General features: G+C 46.9%; 6 protein-coding genes and 2 long non-coding RNA genes across 13 annotated transcripts in view; 4 read left to right on the top strand and 4 right to left on the bottom strand.

Moving 5' to 3' along the window:
- The first annotated feature begins 9 nt into the window (after window positions 1–9).
- On the top strand, window positions 10–1,208 carry LOC136193512 (MORN repeat-containing protein 4-like). Its single transcript, XM_065982425.1, has 6 exons — window positions 10–353; window positions 411–525; window positions 573–732; window positions 779–819; window positions 875–979; window positions 1,031–1,208. The coding sequence occupies exons 1-6, from the start codon at window positions 73–75 to the stop codon at window positions 1,121–1,123; spliced, it is 795 nt and encodes a 264-aa protein (XP_065838497.1). The 5' UTR covers window positions 10–72; the 3' UTR covers window positions 1,124–1,208.
- On the top strand, window positions 1,204–2,721 carry LOC136193511 (MAP kinase-activated protein kinase 5-like). The gene has a single exon (XM_065982424.1). It carries the CDS (start codon window positions 1,235–1,237, stop codon window positions 2,642–2,644), a length of 1,410 nt encoding a protein of 469 aa, XP_065838496.1. The 5' UTR covers window positions 1,204–1,234; the 3' UTR covers window positions 2,645–2,721.
- A 44-nt stretch (window positions 2,722–2,765) lies between these two features.
- Window positions 2,766–5,249, top strand: LOC136193509 (phosphatidylinositol N-acetylglucosaminyltransferase subunit Q-like). 2 transcript variants are annotated; one of them, XM_065982423.1, is made up of 12 exons: window positions 2,766–2,833; window positions 2,888–3,353; window positions 3,408–3,436; window positions 3,488–3,566; window positions 3,617–3,870; window positions 4,172–4,328; window positions 4,381–4,433; window positions 4,487–4,545; window positions 4,596–4,676; window positions 4,760–4,933; window positions 4,986–5,154; window positions 5,202–5,249. In XM_065982423.1, exons 1-11 carry the CDS (start codon window positions 2,785–2,787, stop codon window positions 5,151–5,153), a joined length of 1,569 nt encoding a protein of 522 aa, XP_065838495.1. In that variant the 5' UTR covers window positions 2,766–2,784; the 3' UTR covers window position 5,154; window positions 5,202–5,249. The 2 variants fall into 2 exon arrangements, with proteins under 2 accessions (XP_065838495.1, XP_065838494.1); XM_065982422.1 differs by having other exon boundaries at window positions 4,986–5,249.
- Window positions 5,250–5,592: 343 nt separating this feature from the next.
- On the bottom strand, window positions 5,593–7,979 carry LOC136193508 (L-amino-acid oxidase-like). The gene is made up of 6 exons (XM_065982421.1): window positions 7,712–7,979; window positions 7,143–7,617; window positions 6,996–7,088; window positions 6,627–6,945; window positions 6,027–6,570; window positions 5,593–5,975 (listed from the first exon to the last, which is right to left on the bottom strand). The coding sequence occupies exons 1-6, from the start codon at window positions 7,833–7,835 to the stop codon at window positions 5,728–5,730; spliced, it is 1,803 nt and encodes a 600-aa protein (XP_065838493.1). The 5' UTR covers window positions 7,836–7,979; the 3' UTR covers window positions 5,593–5,727.
- Window positions 7,980–8,401: 422 nt separating this feature from the next.
- On the bottom strand, window positions 8,402–10,026 carry LOC136193615 (uncharacterized). The gene is made up of 3 exons (XM_065982530.1): window positions 9,914–10,026; window positions 9,666–9,856; window positions 8,402–9,571 (listed from the first exon to the last, which is right to left on the bottom strand). Exons 2-3 carry the CDS (start codon window positions 9,850–9,852, stop codon window positions 8,517–8,519), a joined length of 1,242 nt encoding a protein of 413 aa, XP_065838602.1. The 5' UTR covers window positions 9,853–9,856; window positions 9,914–10,026; the 3' UTR covers window positions 8,402–8,516.
- Window positions 10,027–10,257: 231 nt separating this feature from the next.
- On the top strand, window positions 10,258–11,248 carry LOC136193519 (uncharacterized). Its single transcript, XR_010671365.1, has 3 exons — window positions 10,258–10,634; window positions 10,684–10,717; window positions 10,838–11,248. It is a non-coding gene; the product is annotated as an uncharacterized lncRNA (long non-coding RNA).
- On the bottom strand, window positions 11,201–13,136 carry LOC136193517 (uncharacterized). 3 transcript variants are annotated; one of them, XR_010671364.1, is made up of 6 exons: window positions 13,060–13,136; window positions 12,941–12,999; window positions 12,754–12,867; window positions 12,612–12,696; window positions 12,228–12,565; window positions 11,201–11,480 (listed from the first exon to the last, which is right to left on the bottom strand). It is a non-coding gene; the product is annotated as an uncharacterized lncRNA (long non-coding RNA). The 3 variants fall into 3 exon arrangements; XR_010671363.1 differs by having other exon boundaries at window positions 11,201–12,343; window positions 12,414–12,565; XR_010671362.1 differs by having other exon boundaries at window positions 11,201–12,565.
- A 1,934-nt stretch (window positions 13,137–15,070) lies between these two features.
- Window positions 15,071–18,139, bottom strand: part of LOC136194168 (uncharacterized) — a 4,362-nt gene continuing 1,293 nt past the window's right edge. The window contains exons 7-24 of one of the 3 annotated variants that reach the window (XR_010671529.1): window positions 18,031–18,139; window positions 17,868–17,975; window positions 17,708–17,817; window positions 17,476–17,576; window positions 17,300–17,417; window positions 17,118–17,243; window positions 17,024–17,067; window positions 16,801–16,888; window positions 16,700–16,744; window positions 16,569–16,648; window positions 16,420–16,518; window positions 16,304–16,359; window positions 16,109–16,248; window positions 15,943–16,062; window positions 15,788–15,899; window positions 15,563–15,729; window positions 15,451–15,498; window positions 15,071–15,381 (exon numbers count right to left, since the gene is read on the bottom strand). Coding sequence is in view for 2 of the 3 variants with exons in the window: in XM_065983224.1 (XP_065839296.1) it covers window positions 15,590–15,729; window positions 15,788–15,899; window positions 15,943–16,062; window positions 16,109–16,248; window positions 16,304–16,359; window positions 16,420–16,518; window positions 16,569–16,648; window positions 16,700–16,744; window positions 16,801–16,888; window positions 17,024–17,067; window positions 17,118–17,243; window positions 17,300–17,417; window positions 17,476–17,576; window positions 17,708–17,817; window positions 17,868–17,975; window positions 18,031–18,139 (1,596 nt within the window). In the remaining variant the exon portion in view is untranslated. Of the gene's footprint in view, window positions 15,382–15,427; window positions 15,730–15,787; window positions 15,900–15,942; window positions 16,063–16,108; window positions 16,249–16,303; window positions 16,360–16,419; window positions 16,519–16,568; window positions 16,649–16,699; window positions 16,745–16,800; window positions 16,889–17,023; window positions 17,068–17,117; window positions 17,244–17,299; window positions 17,418–17,475; window positions 17,577–17,707; window positions 17,818–17,867; window positions 17,976–18,030 lie in introns of those variants that run through there. The other 2 variants (XM_065983224.1, XM_065983223.1) reach the window with 2 other exon arrangements.

Here is an 18,139-nt window from a genome sequence, read left to right as displayed (position 1 = left end):
GAATGAGTCGTTTGGAAGCTCCACGGCCAGCAATTCGACGGTTTAGAGCGTGCGTTAGTAAGGAATGCGGGGATGAGCAGTCGGCGCGTTTTCGTTCGAGAAGACGGCTTTCGCTACGAAGGCGACTGGAAGGACGGCATAACGGGCCTAGGACGAGGTCAATTCGCAGACGGGAGCTTGTACGAGGGAGAATGGAAGAACGGCCTTCCGCACGGCTTGGGCGTTTTCTTCTCGGCGACGAGCGGCTCCAAGTTCTCGGGCCACTGGAACGAAGAACGCCTGGAAGGATCGGCAGTCATGGTCAATCGAACGAACGGGCACCAATACGAAGGCGAATATCGCGAAGGAAAAAGGTACCACACCCCCGCGCGCGCGGACACGCCCCCTAAACAAAATCGCGTACACTGTAGTCATGGCTATGGCGTGCTGACGTTCACGTCGACGGGCGAAAAGTACGCCGGCGAGTGGATTCGCGACTCGTACGACGGTTTAGGAATCTTCCATTCGGCAGACGGCAAGCAGGAGGTAAATAATATGAATAAATATTTTTTTATTGATTTTATGTATTATAGGGTCGTTGGACGAATGACGTGTTTGTGAGCGCGGACGATGCGACGGCCGCTTCCAAACAAGCCGATTTGGCGGCGATGACGGCTCGACGAGCGGCCGAAGAGGCGGAGCAGATGTCGTCTCGGGCTCTCGATGTGGCGGAGTTGGCGCGAAATGATAAAGGCACTAATCAATAAATCAGTTAATTTTTATTAATATTTTTACACAGCTAAACTTGATGATGATGAACTCGAAGAAGCAAAACGAGAGGCAGGTTTTCTGCGTGTCGATTAATTAGTTAATTAATAATTATTTATATATATAGGGGCGAGCGTACTATGCTCTTTTTAAATATGAGGCTCGATCGACGGATGAAATAGATCTTGAGGAGAGTGACGTCATTGTCGATGCCGAAGCCGTGGATGACATGGTGCGCGATTAGGGGTATGAATACTGCTAATGCTATGGGTCGTTTGTTTAGTGGTTTAGAGGACGCAATCAAAGAACTGGGAAAACTGGTCTTATACCCTTAGAATATGCAGCTAAAGTCGTTGATGACGATAATGCACAGTGACATGTACGTCTCGGGAGTTTTCTTAATTAATCGCGATAGTTTCTAATCAACGATTTTTATTAATTATTGTCACGTGATCAGTGCGAGTACGATAACGCACGCTACAACGACATGGACGAAACGTGGAAAACGACTCCAATAGGCGACGATTACACGATCGTATGGAACAAGAAGCTCGGCTCGGGCGTCAGCGGTCCCGTACGTCTATGCGTACACAAGCGAACGAAGGAACAGTGCGCACTCAAGTGTCTCGAGGACAAAGCGCGCACGCGCAACGAAGTGCGACTCCACGAACGCTGCTCGTCGCATCCGAACATCGTGCGAATAATCGACGTCTACGCGAACGACATCGTTATCCCGTCGCCGACGAAAAACGAAGCGCCGAAGCCGCGTCTTCTCGTCGTCATGGAATACATGGACGGCGGCGAACTATTCGATCGCATATCGCTCAAGACGAGCTTCACCGAACGCGAAGCGAGCGGCTTCGCGCGTCAGATAGCGCACGCGGTTCGCCACTGCCACGCCCTCAACGTAGCCCATCGCGATCTCAAACCGGAGAACCTTCTCCTAAAGAAAACCGCCAAAGACGACGACGATATTCTCGTCAAATTATCCGACTTCGGCTTCGCGAAATACGACGACGGCGATCTCTCGACGCCCCAGTTCACGCCCTACTACGTCGCACCGCAAGTCCTCGAAGCGCAACGTCATCAACGCGAAAAAAAGCGTTTAGCGCGCGCTAACTACGTGGGCGTAGAAAGCGGGAGTCCTTCATTCACGTACGATAAGAGCTGCGACATGTGGTCCCTCGGAGTCATCATCTACATCATGCTCTGCGGCTATCCGCCATTTTATTCCGAGAGTCCGACGACGCAACTATCGACGAAAATGAAAAAGCAAATTATGGCGGGAGAATACGAATTCCCGGATCGAGAGTGGCGGCAAATTTCCGCCGAAGCGAAAGACGTCGTGCGTCAATTGCTCGTCGTCGACTCGTCGCGTCGTCTCGCGGCGACGGAATTGTGCAAGAAATCGTGGATCAATCAGGGAGCGACGTCCGACGCGCGACTTCACTCGCCGAACATACTGCTCGACAAGGAGACGTTGGACGCGGCGAAGGCGGCGCATTCGAGTCAGCTCATGGAGATGCGCACGCCCGATCGCCTGTTCGCGCTCAAGCAGCCGCACGACGCGAAGAATAAGCTCTTGCAGAAGCGTCAGGGTCTCGATGCGGGGGCGGGGTCGGGGGTGCGTGATAGTGAGGCTAAGAGAGGGGTTCGCGATATCGTCGCTTATTGTTTAATGCCTCCGCCGCCTTCGTTGGCGGTGACGTCATCGCAGGTTCAGTCTGAGCATATTTTGAATGCGCTCGTTCTTAAGGCGTTGAAGTTGAATCCGAATTGCGAGCCGTTGCGAAAAGCGATTGAGGTTGAGACTTGGGATGGGGGCGTGTTCGCTGGTGGTGTCGATAGGACGAGACTGGCGAGGGCTTTGTCTGCGTATTTGAATTCGGAGAGCTGACGGAGTAAATTCACGCGTTTTTTCTTCTGTTTTTATACATGTATTGCTATATACACTTCTATTTTTTTCGTTCTATATATCGCTCTGGTGACGTCGTCTCGGTGACGTAGAAGAACACGTGCTCGGGTCTTCCTTCCTTTATGAAGCGCCTCTTTCTTCTAATCCCTTCTACGGCGACTTTTTCGGAAGGTGAGATCTCTTAGTTTACTCGCGACGACGTCGGATCGTCGACTTCGGCCCTAGGAGACGTTCTCATCGGCTCGATTCACGACTTCGACGAAGCAACCGTCTATCTGGTCATCGGAACGCGCGTTGCGAAGCCTCAAAGGGACGTCGGAGCTCTCGACAGTCGCCCAATCGGATGCGTCTCTTCGAAACCGATCGTCGGCCGTTCGGAAGGGAATCTTCGTCTCGACGCGAGTCACTCGCCTCCTCTTCTCGTCGAACCGCGTTCCTGCGAACAGAAAACCGTCTTCGTCTTCGAAACGCCTTCGCTGGATCGACTTTATCTCCTTCGTGACGATGACGATGACGTCAGAAGGGGTGACGTCGCTTTTTCCTTGGCTCTCATCAACTCGAGACGAGAAGAGTTTTCTCAACCGGAGGAATTTTCGTACCGAATTCGTTTTCTGTTTCTCGGCGTAATTCGATTTCTTCTCCTCCTCTTATCGTTTCCTGCTAATCTATTTGTGAATATATCGTCCAGCTGGTTAGTGACGTCACTGCGTTGAAATGGAGTGAGATTATGTAATATTGTTTTTAGGTCTGGATTACCTGGTTTATTGTCAATGAGTAAATCCTATTTTTAGAAATAAATCTTCTCTTAGTCAATGATTTTCTTAGGTAAACTCGGTCTGGTGCGTTTATCACATAAGGATGCTATCAATCATTCAAATCCAAAGAGTCTCAAAGCAAAACTTCAGTAGAAATTGAGCATAATTCAATAAGCCTTGATCTCACGTGTCGTTTTAGGAAAGGTAATCTGATTTTTTCAATTGGAATCGACGTCATTATCGGCATTGTCATCTTGAAGTTTCTCTGCCTCGGCGACAATGACGTCTCGTCGACTGTAGCCAATCGGATCGTGACTGGCGCTGCCACGACGATACGGAATCTAACGGAGTTGCTCACGTGGTTCGAAGACGCTCCGGGCGGACTCAAGCTCAATGAAGATCTCAATCGATTCCTCAAGGACTTCTTTCTCTATCTTATAACGATATGGAGTGGTAAGACAAATTACGATAATGATACTTAAGATTCGACGTCATTGTTTATTAATCGGAGTCTTGACTTCTTTTCTCAATGACAATTTATTACAAGAGAGTCTGTTGGCCAGACTCTTGCAATTTTATTGCAATTTATTATCAAGAGAGTCGGTTGGCTAGTCTCTTGCAATTTTACTACAATTTTACAAGAGACTCGATTGGCCAGTCTCTTGCAATTTTATTGTAATTTATTACAAGAGAGTCGTTTGGCCAGTCTCTTGCAATTTTTTTTGCAATTTATTAATAACGCTTATCGTTGTAGGGTATTTGCGAGATGTTGTTCGGCCTTGTCTTCCTTACGTTATTTATTTCATTGGGTTATCTGGTATGATGGGATTTTCCGTCGTTGTGACGCTATGTGGGGATCTTCTTTCTATTTTGACGTTGCACGTCTATTGCTTCTACGTATTTGCAGCCAAGTAGGTGCCTTACATACAGTAGAGAGTTTTAGTCTAAGGAGCTCATATGCAGGATATACTCTCTTCAAGTCTACGCTCTTATATCTCTGTGGCGTCTATTTACTGGTGAGTCTCCTTTCTCCATAGAGATCTCTCTGATAGCTTTTTCTCGATGCTAGGAAAGAAATGGAACATTCTTCGTCGTCGTGTGGACTCGTTTCAATACGACAAAAACCAGGTGTCTATAATTTAATTAGTTCAATATTTAATCTGATGACGATAACGTAGCTATTACTTGGAACTCTTCTCTTCACAATCCTCGTCTTTCTCCTACCCACGGTCGCCGTCTATTATCTCCTCTTTACGATGGTGAGACACGACGTAATTAATTAATTAATTAATTAATTAATTAATAATTAAATTTCGTTTGGTTGAAATTATTTTCTCCGTAGATTCGCCTTGCTGTCTTAGTGCTCCACTCCCTAGCCAATTGGCTCCTCTACGTAATAGTCAACTTCCCAGTGTATAGTCTACTTTTATGGCTCGTCGATCCCAAGCAACTGCCTTCCGGAATTCGCATCGAATTGCTCGAGTCTTCTCAATCTCAAATTAATGTTTATTTAGAGGTGGTCATTTATAAAGTAAAATATTTTTGCCTGTAAAAAGTCTGACGTTTAGAGTCAGTCGATTGGGTTCTTGGGCGCGCTGACGTACGCGTCAAAGCGTTCGAGCGAAGACAATCCGACTCGTCAGAACATAACGGAATTTCTGACGTCACTTCTAAGAGGGTACGTAGTGTATCCTTGGACAGGGTATCTCCGAAACAAAGTCGACAAAGAAGCCTAAGGTGATATGCATATGACACGTTTGACGCAGTACAGCTGGGTTTTGTAGGCTTTTCTGCACTCGCACAGACCGCGTTTCTACGTTGTATGAAATAAGGTAAGCTGTAATAATGAAGCGATTCGCTGTTTGCTAATCGTTTCTCGTTTGCAGTTATCTGTGCCATCGTTTGCTAATACGGACGTCCCATCCAGGTATTATTATTAGTTAGGGGTGGTGTCTTCTCTTCGTAATTTCCGACGATGCTCCGGAGCTTCCTGATCGTTCCATATATGCAGCCAAGCGCTTACCTCTTTTCAGTCACATCTAGCTAATCCATACGCTCAAGAGCTTCCTCATATATGCCATACTTTCAGCCGAGGGCTTACCTCTCTCACTTAGTCGCTCTAGAGAGGCGTACTTGTTCCATTCCTACTGTTTTTCGACGTAATCAAAGAGAGAGTGCGCAAAGAAGAGCAATGCATTCATGCCTTACTATCACCGAAATCAGCCAGAAAGTGTGCGAAGAAAAGAAAAAGAAGACAGCGTGTCTGAACAAACAAAAAAACGTCTCTCGTCTCTGTTACTCCTCCATGCTCTAGTGAACATCCCTCGGATTTCTTCTTCTTCTGCGTCTTGGCAGCTCCTTTTCGGTTTCGATGGGCGGTATGTTAAACGCTTTTTCCAGCATTTCGTCGGCTGTCTCAAAGGCGCCTTCGATCCACCCCTGATTGAGCGAATAGGCCTCTCCGATGATATAGACGCTCTGATTGAGGTCCAATTGAATGATGTCGTCCCATATGTCGGTGAAATTGTACCCGGCCCTCCACACGTGCCACGGTTCACCTATACAACCGTTCAAATGAGATCATGCATTGTAATTTCAGCGACTCATACTTGGGTAGTAGATGCTGTAATTTCCAGTTCCATTGTTCTTCACGCGAATCGGCCTCTCAGCGCTCCACAGTTGGAACATGGCTTGGTTAGGCGTACCAATCTTATCGACCGTTGTGTTGTGATTGATTGCCAATTGACGCAGTGCCTGCGCAACCATTGGTTCGGTGGTAGGAAAGAAAACCTCGGGACCCAGCATGATAGGAAAATCTTCAGTATTGACAGCGAGATCGGCCCAAAATTGAGCGTGGACGCTATCTCCGTACATCATGATCATACTGTCATCAGAACCATTGCCGGTATAATAGTACGTATTCCGCGACGGAAGAGTCGAGAGGGTTCGTCCTTGATTCAGGTTAAATTCGGCAAATTCGAGGTCTTTCCAGAACGGCGGCGAGTCAAATGAGAGAAATAGCTTAAAGGCGATGTCCGAGTAGACCGAGTCAAGAAGAGGCGCTTTTGCCGATTCTTGAAAAGCGTCCCACTCGATGCGTTCAAGTTGTCGTCGAGTAAGCGAAAGTATGACTTTACTTCCGCAAACCACAGACTAAAATATGAAGTCAGTGCCTTAATTAAAAAGCTACAGCCATCTAGATGTCTTACCTTGTCTGCTGGGTTTACTGTGTCCTCATATGAGACTCTATAATTTCCATTCTCTAGCTTCGTGATTGCTGTGACCGTTTTCCCCATCATTGTGACGGCATCATTGTGATTCATAAATTGACTGTGAAGCCCTTCAGGAATACGTTCCATGCCATCGACAACTCTTTCATAGTACGTCGACGCTAGTTGTTCCGTTGGGCGCGGATACATGAGCCAAGCGGCGTTGAGATTATTGATGTAGTCGCTATAGCCTGACGTAGCGTCGAAATAATTCATCGCGTCTTCGCTCGCATTAGCCAAAGTGTAAGCATTTCTGAACCTGTTCGCAAACAGAAGTTAATTGAAGACTATTTTATAAGGAGCACCTACCCGAGGTTATATAAAGGATATCCGTACACTGTCGTCATTTGGTCTGTTGGCTTGTCGCGGTCTTCCAATGGTACAGTTGCCTCAAAAACGTCACTAAATGGCCGGGTAAATCGAGGAAAGATTATGTATAAATTATTGATTTTATACTATTGGATTTCGTCTGCCGTCAATCCCACTTCGTCGTCGAAGAGCACGAGCGGCAGATCGCTCGACGTCAGCTCCCCTTGTTTGGTAACTGTATTACGAATCGTATAGGGCCTGTTATCGTTTCCTTCGTCCATGAGAAACTCGGCCGTTTGGAGACCGAGATCATTGACGACCACGTCCACTTTCACGTGATCGGCTGCGACAAAACGCATGCCGCCCAGTTCCGCCTCGGACACGTGCACGTTGGGCATGGTTTCGGACAAGAGACGCCCGCCGATCCGGTTCGTCGCCTCGATTAGCACGATCTTTCGATTGGGGTTGTCGTTTGCGAGGCGCCAAGCGGAGTACACTCCGCCGCAGCCGCCTCCGACGATCACGACATCGTATTCGCTTTCGCATTGGGGCGCTGGAGTCGCTTCCTGAAGAACGTCGTTTTGAATCGGTTTGTTTCCTTTTTGAGGTCTCATACGAAAGGCTAGTGGTAATAAAAGGAAATTAGCCGTAGAAGCGACACCCTCCATACAGCATCGTTAGGCAACTCATTATACGAGAAGACTATATATGGTTACCGCCGGGTCTCGGTTTCTGGCGAAGTCTCCCAGGAACGTGTCCGCCGCGTTTGTTGTAAAACGCGTCTCCTTGTATGACGAGAGTGGTGGCAATGAAAACGAGCAACAACAGTACTCTGTTCATTCTGCCACCGAAAGAAAAGTAAGTTGGTCCGGCACTGACAAAGTTGACCACCGAACTGAAACCTGAACCGGGGTGCAGCACCTTTATGCTAATTTCAACTCCTGGAGGCAGGGCACAACAAAAGTACGTCCCCTAGCTACGTCTGCAGGATTCAGCTGCCTATAGGGTCAACACTCGCCGTGTCTTTCAGAGTGTGAATTAAATACGTATACACAGTACTTTGACTGTATCACGAGAAACTGATGAAACTGAGGGCCGATTTATTCTGCCTTCTGCCTTCTCAATCGTACTCTTCAGCTACACCTTGTGCATTGGAAATGACTAAAGTACATGTACTTCACACCAAGATCTATGCATAGACGTGTTGATGAGAAAGGGTGTCGACGGTTACCGTACGTTCTTTGCAGGACTTGGCTCACGTTATACCAAAACCAGGGCCCAATTTAGGACGGTTGATGGTAAAAGACGTACGTAAACTGGTTGCTAAGGCGCGGTTAATTGGCAGAGGACCCACAAGCGGCTTTCATTGACTATACGTAGACAAGACGTGGCTTACGAACAGGCAGTGCCTCAGTATCTATGCTCAGACTGACAGTACACACAATAATAGAAACAACATAGCAGACGAAGACCAACATCGAGCATCTATAGATAGAGACCAAGTCAGTATATCACTGAGTTTCAGTCTTTGTCTCCACAGAAAGCCAAGTAGCAGGCATTCGAGAACTTAGGGACGTAGTAAACGTAGTAGCTCCCACAGTTGACGATCTTCACATTGGCACTCCACTGACAGCAGCTTCTAGTCCAACGATAGCATATCTTGTCCGATACTTCGACGCCGATTTCGGTGGGATGAGTCCCTTGAAGCCATCCGGGCGCGTTCGTGCCGCAGCGGCGAAGCGGCATGCAACTCTCGGGCATTCTACCGCCGATACTGTCGTCGATGCGAAACCACTTTCGCGCCAAATTGCTCCACCTATCGCATCGGAGACTCCTTTGATTGGTGTTCGACGTTTTTCTCCAATCGTCGCTGATGAGACGATATGCGTTCGGCTTGCACGCATCGTGCACCGTTTCGAACATAATCGAATCTCCGCTTTCCATTCCCGCGTAGGGAATTTTCCCACGCGGCGAAAACAGTTCGATTCTCACCGACTGTTTTGGCCCGAAAGATGCCGAATAGTTTTTCATATTAAAAACTATTTCACCAATTCCACGTGGCTTGGTTCTAATCGAGAGAACTTTAGTTTGGTTAGGCCACGTGAAATTCGCCTTGTGCATCGCTTTGGGATCGAAACCGATTCCCGCAATTCGAACGTCTTCGGTTGTGAGGTCGTACGTATAGGAAGTCCAATCGGTTATAAACTCGATTTGATTGTCTATGTTTTTGCGACCGAGGAATGGAATCTCGGTCTCGTTGAGAAACCAAACCGTTACCGTAGCCCTGACTTTATTCATTGGCCAAGTCGTTGCATTAGGGAGGCTGCAGTCAATATTGAAATAAGGCGAACCGGGTCGCGTGGGTGCGAGAGACGAATAGTGGGAATAAAGGCGATCGCCGTTCTCGTTTTCGTAACGGCACACGAATTTCGGAGTGCTTGCCTCGTGGTAGATTTTGTCCGTGCCGTACGTGACGATGCCGACGACTTCGTCTGGCGTCGATACGAGACTCGCCGTCGTACGATTCACATTGCCCCACGTAGAACCCGACACGAAGTTCATTTGAACGAACCGCTCTAAAGATACAATGAATGCTAATTAATTAGGACGTTATTACGTGGCGCCGTGCAATGCGAGTTGCACAACTGCCTGCCTAATGGACGCCTTTACCTGCTGCCGCGTGGCCTTCGTTTCCCTCCTGAGACTGGTTTTGCGTTTTGCCGGTCGAGAAACAGATACCGTTTGGAACGAGCATTTGTACTCTGCCAGATGAATCTCTCGATAGAGGAGGGAAATCGGTCGAATGTGCTATAGATGTGCACAGGGCAAGAATAGCGAGAACGCACACCGTCGGCATTTTCCTGTAGCGAAGGATGCAGTTTTCAAATATCTACAGATCATAGACTCAGATGACAGACCTAATTGCAATGCTTGCTGGCAGAGGACAGATAGTCAAGAGTGTGGTTGCTTCGGCGAGCGTGAGCAACACAATAACGTGGACTCGTGCGGGTCTCGTGGAGACGATGCCTAACGTGTGACGTAAGTGACGTCACAGAGGTGGGCGTGTGAGTTCGAAATGACGCCGTTTCAAAACGCGGCAGCTAGACAACAATCAGGAGAGGATTAGATAAAAAAGCGCGCCCTGGTTGCCAAAAACGGTGAACGAATTCGTCGTAGCTGCTCGGGAGCAATAAAGTCACACGGTCACGTGGTTCCTGCTGGAAGAGACGTCGAGAGACTCGCGGCGTTGGCTCACGCATTGTTTTCGCTACGAACGAGCACTACAGAGGACGAACCGCTTCACTCTGGGAGCTCTTTGACCTGCAAACGTTGTGGGGGGCCTCCTTTGCTCTCTCGTGGCTCAGACGACGGCTCAAACGCTCTCCTCTCGCAATTCTCCAAACGATCGTAGCACAGGTTCGTCGTTCTCCGTTTCGAATTCCTCTCCCTCGTGTCTCGTCTTCTTTCTTACGCAGGAAACCGGTATAAAAGAGCGTAGGACGTCGAACCGTAGTAAAAGCGACTTTGCGAAGCGACTAGCGCCCGACTGCAAGCTCTTTTCACCAGTTTTTTGCGTCGGAAGACCCTCGTACAGCATTCTCCGTCTCTTTTTAGGAATCATCAGTCGTTTGCATACAGGTAGCCTATTCAACCGATTTCAAATATTTTTTATTGATTCATTTTATAGGTAGTGTGGAATAGTTCAACGTAAGAAGGCCAAGGTAAAAGTTGATGCGTATGAATGAGGTAGAGTTTGCTCACATGTGTATGTGTATGACGGATTAATGACCTTGATATTTATTTTTTCCTCTCTTCTCAACCGTCTTTTTTTCTTTTTGTAGGCGCGCTTGCGAAGCATTCCGACGTCGTCATTCACCTCTGGGCCCCGAGGTGACTAAATAAAACCCGGCCTCAACTCTTGAGCCAGAGAGGTGAAACGTGGCTCAAAGGCAGGGGATTCAATCCCCTACTCCCGTGGCACGAGTGATAAACTGCCACCCCACTTGGGCAAGACGCGGTGGGTTACAATAGCGGTCCCCCTGGAAACAGGCCGGCAGAACTCACATCCGAGGGCTGCCGGTCCCAGGCGTCCGAGCCGGGAGACTAAACAGGCTCAAACTCCGACGGGGGAGTAGGGAGGATGACCCCCATCCCACCCGAGGGTGGACACACCGAAAGCGAAGAGACTTCTGCGCAAATTTTTTTCATACTTCCGGTTTAGTTCCGGGTTTTATTTAATAAAATTTACGAAATCTGTGTACAAGACTTGTCTATGTTTGACAACGCGCTACGAACACGTGCATCCGCGCGAGACCTCTTGCGGAGAGTCCCGGAGCAGTTTCAAAATCTAATTGTAGGGTCATGCTCAGGACCCTCATGCTATGCACAACTACAAAAAATCATCATCTAAAACGCTAAAATCCGTTCCAAAAACATTTCTGAAGTTGAAAAAGAGAAGTGAAGCGTCATCGCTGCAAAGATTTTCTATTATAGAGAAGGAGAAAAGGGCTGGTCGCGTTCACTAACACTATACCGCCCGCGACTTCCTCTCTTCGACTGAATACAATTAGTCATGAGGACGGAAGACGGCCTAAGGTAATTGAGTACGACGTCTAAACATCGACTCATAAGGACGAAGACAGCCTAAGGCAATTGAGTACGACGTCGACTCATAAGGACGTTTTTCCTTGGAGATATAATCAAGGATACGGTCGATTTTCTACTACTGGTGAAGAGGTAAGAGTTCCTACTACTGGTGAGGAGGTAGGATATTCTACTACTGGTGAGGAGGTAAGATTTTCTACTACTGGTGAGGAGGTAAGAATTTCTACTACTGGTGAGGAGGTGGGATATTCTACTACTGGTGAGGAGGTAAGATTTTCTACTACTGGTGAGGAGTTCTACTACTGGTGAGGAGGTAAGATTTTCTACTACTGGCGAGGAGGTAGGATATTCTACTACTGGTGAGGAGGTAGGATATTCTACAACTGGTGAGGAGGTAGGATATTCTACTGAGGTAGGATATTCTACTACTGGCGAGGACGTAGGATTTTCTACTACTGGTGAGGAGGTAAGATTTTCTACTACTGGTGAGGAAGTAACTCATAAGGACGGAAGACGGCCTACGGCATTTGAGTACAACGTCTAAACATCGACTCATAAATAAAGGGATATCGTAGATATTCAGTACGGTACTCGGGTTGGAGGAATGAATGAATGAATGGAATTTACCTTTGTGAGAGGGCAGGCGATTCAGCCCATTTAAATCCCTGGAGCCTGACCTATTAATGTCAGACAACTCTCTCACACGGCGTAGCTATCCTTCTTCTTTCCTCTACCTCGTTTTTCTAGAAGAAAGAAAAAAAATATAGAAGTATATGCCCTGTATCAAAGATGAAATTCCTTTCACAAATTTACTTGCATTCTTGTGACGTGCAGTTGAAATGTTTAAAAGTTCTATATGTTTGTAAAGGCAGTAAGGAAAAGAAATACATTCTAATAAAATTTCCAACTTAACTTTGGCTTTTGGCTGATGTCCTTCTCCTTTACGTCTGGAGCGTTACGAAAACCTATGAGATTAATTATAATATTGTACCATCAGAGATTGTTTCTTACAGGCCACGTATCTGTAGACTATCTGTAGACTTCACACGTCAAGCTGGCCGTTTTCCGATACTGATACTGTTCAAACGCCAAAGCACTAGACACACCCCCTTAGAAAAAACTCCATTTGCACTCTGCATGAACTTTAGCCCACTTTTTCGTCTTCTTTTCACTTCGTTTGCCGTTTGGTTCGTACGCTTGCTCGTCCTGTGGTCGATCTGAGGACGCCATTGTCCGTTTTCTCCAATGCGTTTTTTCTATAGTGAACCTACGCGGAAAAAGCATCGATCGATGCAGATTAGGCACTAGAGGCTACTCGATCCAACTGCGTAGCTATGTACGAGTGATTTAGCCGTCGAGAACGGTCCTCGAGGCGCAAGCGGCGTCGATCGATCCAATTCTAGCAAACAGCCATTTTCTCAGCGAAAGCGCTAGTCTATCCTACACGTCGGTTTCTTACTTGAATAATCTACGCGAAGCGTAAGTCGCGAAACGAGGAACGAAGCCAAAAAGAAGATGCAAGGCGATCCACGATGCTTCTTCCGCCATCTTGAACGGCATGACGTCACGCCAGTAGCGTGAATCATTATATTGCATCATTTCATTGCCAAAAATAAATTGCTGACTCGACTGCCGACAGGAAAACGTGTCAAACCGGTATTGAAACCGGTTTGCGTTTGCGCGAGAAAATTTCGAACCAATCAAAGCGTTAGCTGAGCCCCACGTGACTCCAACGAACCAATGATCGCGCTGGGCGGAGCTACGCTGTTCAAAAGCAAAGCGCACAACTGATCTCCTTCAGTTGCGGCTGAGGATGAATGCGTCGCGGTTCGCTGCGTCTCGTTCTTGATCGGACCGGCTCGGGGGAAGACAAAAGGCAAGTTCTGGGTTGTTGTTTCAGCGTGGCCCACGGATTAATCCCGTGCCGGAGCCCGTAGGCAGGGCGATGGGGGGCTTCGGCCTCGGTTTACGCACTGGGCGGAATGGTCGCCAAAGTCTTATTGTTGCCAAACAAGTACGGCCCGCGCTAGGCTCGAGCGGGCACGACTGTATTCTGTTAAACACAAAAGAAAGAACAGACAGAAAGCAGAAAAGAGATATTGAAGGGGACGGGAACAGACAGGGGAAGGGGGATGCATGCATAGAGTCAATAGATTAATTAGAGAAAAATCGAATGTCAGTGTCATGAGGACCCAAGCGATCACCCACCGTAGACCCCGGGACGAGAAGCGTTACCTTACGAAGAAGGATTTGCGCATTCAAGCGCTGCAGACAAACAGCGAAGCGTCGGCGCCAGTATCGAGCAGCAGCGGGACGGTCATCGAGAAATTCGATGGACGGGCGACGGACGATCTTGTTGAAGAAGTCGACTTGGAGGGGGTGTTGCAAGCGGTCTGGTTGCCGGCACTTTTCTCACCAATGGCACGATTAGACGGAGGATGACCTGGCCCAGGAGACTTCGACTTGGGGCATTGCACTGCCTTTCCTGTCGACTTCTACAAACAGTGGTCGGCTGGTCTCCACTTCCGCAAGGCCCGGTTCTTCCCAGGAAGACATACCGAAGGCTTTGGTACCAACGAGCCGGGGGACTCGGTTTCAGGGGCCGACTCTCGTCCAGGCGGTACTGATTGGGGTGGCCGAGGACCCGCAACTCGCCCTAAATTTTTGGAACGGGTGGTCATCGCTTGCGGTGGCTGCCTTGGGCTACGAAAGCGTCCAAACCTCCCCGTGGTGTAGCCTGGGTAACGCGAATATGGACGCAAATCAAAAGGTACGTAAGACGATTGTTTGGCAGAGACTAATAGGATTTTTTAGATTGAGCGACGAAGGAGAATGACGATCGAAGGCAGAAAAGTCGTTGGAAACGTTAGATTTTAGCTAGATAGGGATTTTTTAATGCATGAGTGTACAATCGTTGTCTATATGTGTAAATAAAAGAAAAGCCGCTGCGCAAATTGAATATGTTGCCGTCGCGTAGCTCGTCACGCGAATTTTCGCGCGGCCGACGTACGGACGCGATTGTACGGACGATGTCGTTGGCCTACGACGAATTGTCAAGCTCAATCGAGGCGAAAAATGCGTCGAAGCACTTGCCTGCTTTCGAGAAGGCGTTCTACTCGTGATCGGCGCCGTAAAAAGTCAGTTACGAGTGTATCGGCTTTCGATCGATCGATTTTCGCGTTTTTAGCATCGAAGGACAGCGAAGAGGCGACTGGATTGCGCGAACAAGTAAAGAAATACGTTTCGGTCCCGCAGAAATCGTCGAAGAATGCGTCACGACGAAGAAAACGAGTGCTTTCTGATTCTTCACTACGAAGTACGAATCAGCAACGAGCGCAATCTCGCACATTTTCCATCAGATTATATGAATCAATTATTGGACAGATGTTTCACTAGCTGACGTCATATAAACGTGAAAAAGATCCGGAACGCGGTTTTTATGTATATTTGTCGTAGCATGGTTAAATATTTAATAGTAATGGAGCCTTTTCTTGAAATCAGCATAAGCATCAGCATAATCATCATCATCAATCAGTCGAAAATGTTTGTCTTCAGTGGAAGAGACCTACTAGGAGCGGTTGCCATCCTCGCTCTGTTGGAAAACGTAGCGTGCACACCCGTTTCCAACAAAACCGTTGAAGGCGTAAGCCTCATAAATGTGTACCTATATAGTTCGCCTGACTCCTATTTTTCAAAGCTATGCGAGTCCGGAGAAGCAGTCAGCAGGCCGCTATGCGACAGGAGCTTTGAAAGAACAAAATTTCCAGAACAAAACCTAAATCTGAATTAAAAAATGTAAATGACCTCTTCAGTCCCTCCCCAATGTGTTTATACTATTCATAACCTTTACCTTCATCGATCAAGCATCTACACACGATTCACAAATCAGCACGTGCAGCTACACATAACAAAAGTTTGAAAATACAAAAATAGAAAAGGAAAGAGCCTCATTAGAAACGAACCGAAAAATAGCTGAGATACATGCAACGTCATCCAAGCTTAATTTGCATGACGTTAACAGACATTGGCTCAGCTTTAAACTGCATTTTTGATCCAACCTGCATTAGCTCCATCGAACGAATAGCGACATTCGTTGGATTACTGAGACTGTTCTCCGCTGTTGCCTCTCCTAAATCAAACATTTTCAAACATTTCGTCTCTATAATATAAACCGGTTTGTGCATCACCTGACAAAGTCTGTACAGTGCCTGAAAGCACCTTCATACCACTAGGCACATTCTCAAAAGTCATGTCAGTGGCAACGATATCGTTTCCAAAATTCACCAATTTTACAATGACCTAAGAACAGGTAGAAGCCTGTCTGCATTGCCTGCTAGTGTACCTGTGATTGACAATTATCTCCGGTACCCGCACACGTCACTGACGCAGCAATCGTCAAATCCCCCGTTGAAGAAACGCTTGAATTCAAAAGTTTCATGCCGCGATTTTTCGCAAAAAGGACCTAATCTCGATATAAAAAACCCAGAAGTCGTTCAGTGCACGCTTACCTGATTCCAGTAGGACGGAGTACCGTAAACAGCCGACGAATTAAAGACAATTGCATCCGGACTCCACAATCGGTTATTCGTATTAACAAAGAGCGGTGCATAGCTAGCCATGATCACGACGTCGCTATTTCGCTCAAGACCTCAAATAATAACTAGAACGTAAACGGGTTAGGGAACATGAATACATCTAGTCACCTGTCATCCAAGCTGCTTCTCCCACTGCTGCCTTGACATTTCCAAGCCCAGCATCCCTAACGTTGTCATTGCATAGTATAAACATGTTGGAGACTACTCTTCCTACATTACCATACCTTGTCACTGCATATTCTGAATTAAATACTTTGGGAGCCGTTCGATCGTACGTGTCCCAGCGATGGAGCGAGTTGATGAAAGTGCTGGACGAATCGTATCTGTACTCACAATAAGGATGGGAATAAAATTAATGACAGGTTGGCTATACATGTGATAGTCCCATATGTCTGTCTTCGCCGATTGGCCCAAATCGCAATTGGCAATTAAATTCATGCTCGGGTACTCGAGCTGAAAAAATCAAAAATAATTATCCGCGAATACAGTTCGTACGAATGGGACCTTGATGGCTTCATAAAACGCCAGGTAGTTTCCAACGTAATTTTTCTAAGAGACACCATCGTGTATGCCAGGTATTTATAGAAAACAAAGTGTTTACGTACGTGGCCACAGTTTTCATTTCCAATAGCCATGTACTTCATGTCAAAAGGTGCTTCGTGGCCCATTTTAGCACGAATGGAGCCCCAGTAACTAAGCAACGAAACAGGACAGATATGAACGTGAACATCGGCTAGAAAGAGCTACAGAAATATACTAAATACCCTAACCCTATCAACGTGAACAAAACTACAAAAAAAAGCCTCCTCTAAATCTCTAGGCACTGACCTCGTTGAAGGTCCATTGGCAAATTCAATGCTATCGAGTGCATCCTACAGTCAGTTAGAGTTAAATACTGGTGTGATTGCAAGAGATTATCTACCTGAACCCAAGGCTGTATTTCTGACGTGGGAACTTCTTGAGTCACAGACAGCCCGTTATTGATGACCCAAACGGGTTCTGCCTTGAGTACTTCACACAATACCAGATACTCATAAAATCCTAATCCCTGAAAAAAATCGATATCAAGTAATTTCATATTTAATTATTTCTCAAGTTCCAGACATCGTCACTCCAATATTTCCAAGGCCCGTTGTAGTGGCCAGGTCGTTCCCATATAGGTCCTATCGTTTTCTTCCACAAAAAAGCTCCATCGAGTGTTGATCCGTCAATGTAGGTACCCCTAGAAACAAAGCACACCAATCAAAAGAAAAGTCATATATCTCCATATAAAAACAAACCCTGGAAAACGCACAAACGCCGGATTCATGTTCTTTAACATCAAAAGAAGATCTTGACGAAATGGTTGACCCTTGGGAAGATCAGCAAGCATCAGCGATACCTTGAAGAAAAAGACGTGCACAATGAAGCGATAAAAGACAGTTAAAACGCTACGATTTGACTCATAAATAGGTAGAGGAGGCTACGCGCTATGAGAGTAAACGCTACGATTTGTCTTAGGCAAAAACTTACCACGTCAATTGCCACACTCTGAGACGAATTGAGAAGCAGAGCCAATCTTCCATTGGTGTCATTGGCAGACGACGCGGCTGTGAGTGTGCATGTCTGCGCCATCCAGTTGCCTGATAAAGAAAAGATCTTAGACAGTCAATGATACTACACTTGTACGTACTTTGTAATGGATCCAAGACGCATGACGCATAGGTTTTGGTGCCGTCTGCTGACTGAAGCTCCGCTATCAAATTCCCTTCTCCTTCTGAGGACGAAGACGATGACGAGTCTGAGATGAAGTGAACGGAATTACTAGGATAATAAAATTAGATAATTAAACGAACCTATCCGCGAGAAAAGATTGAGTGTGTAACTTCGTCCAGCCTCGACATTCATGCCCCAGTACCCTCCATTCGAAACTCCATTGCGACCTCCTGATGACGTGGACGTGAC

Source organism: Oscarella lobularis, chromosome 12 (genome assembly GCF_947507565.1).
Source record: "Oscarella lobularis chromosome 12, ooOscLobu1.1, whole genome shotgun sequence".
NCBI classification, from domain to species: domain Eukaryota; kingdom Metazoa; phylum Porifera; class Homoscleromorpha; order Homosclerophorida; family Oscarellidae; genus Oscarella; species Oscarella lobularis.
Note: the sequence above shows the minus strand (reverse complement) of the source record. Positions and strands in the feature narration are given on the sequence as shown.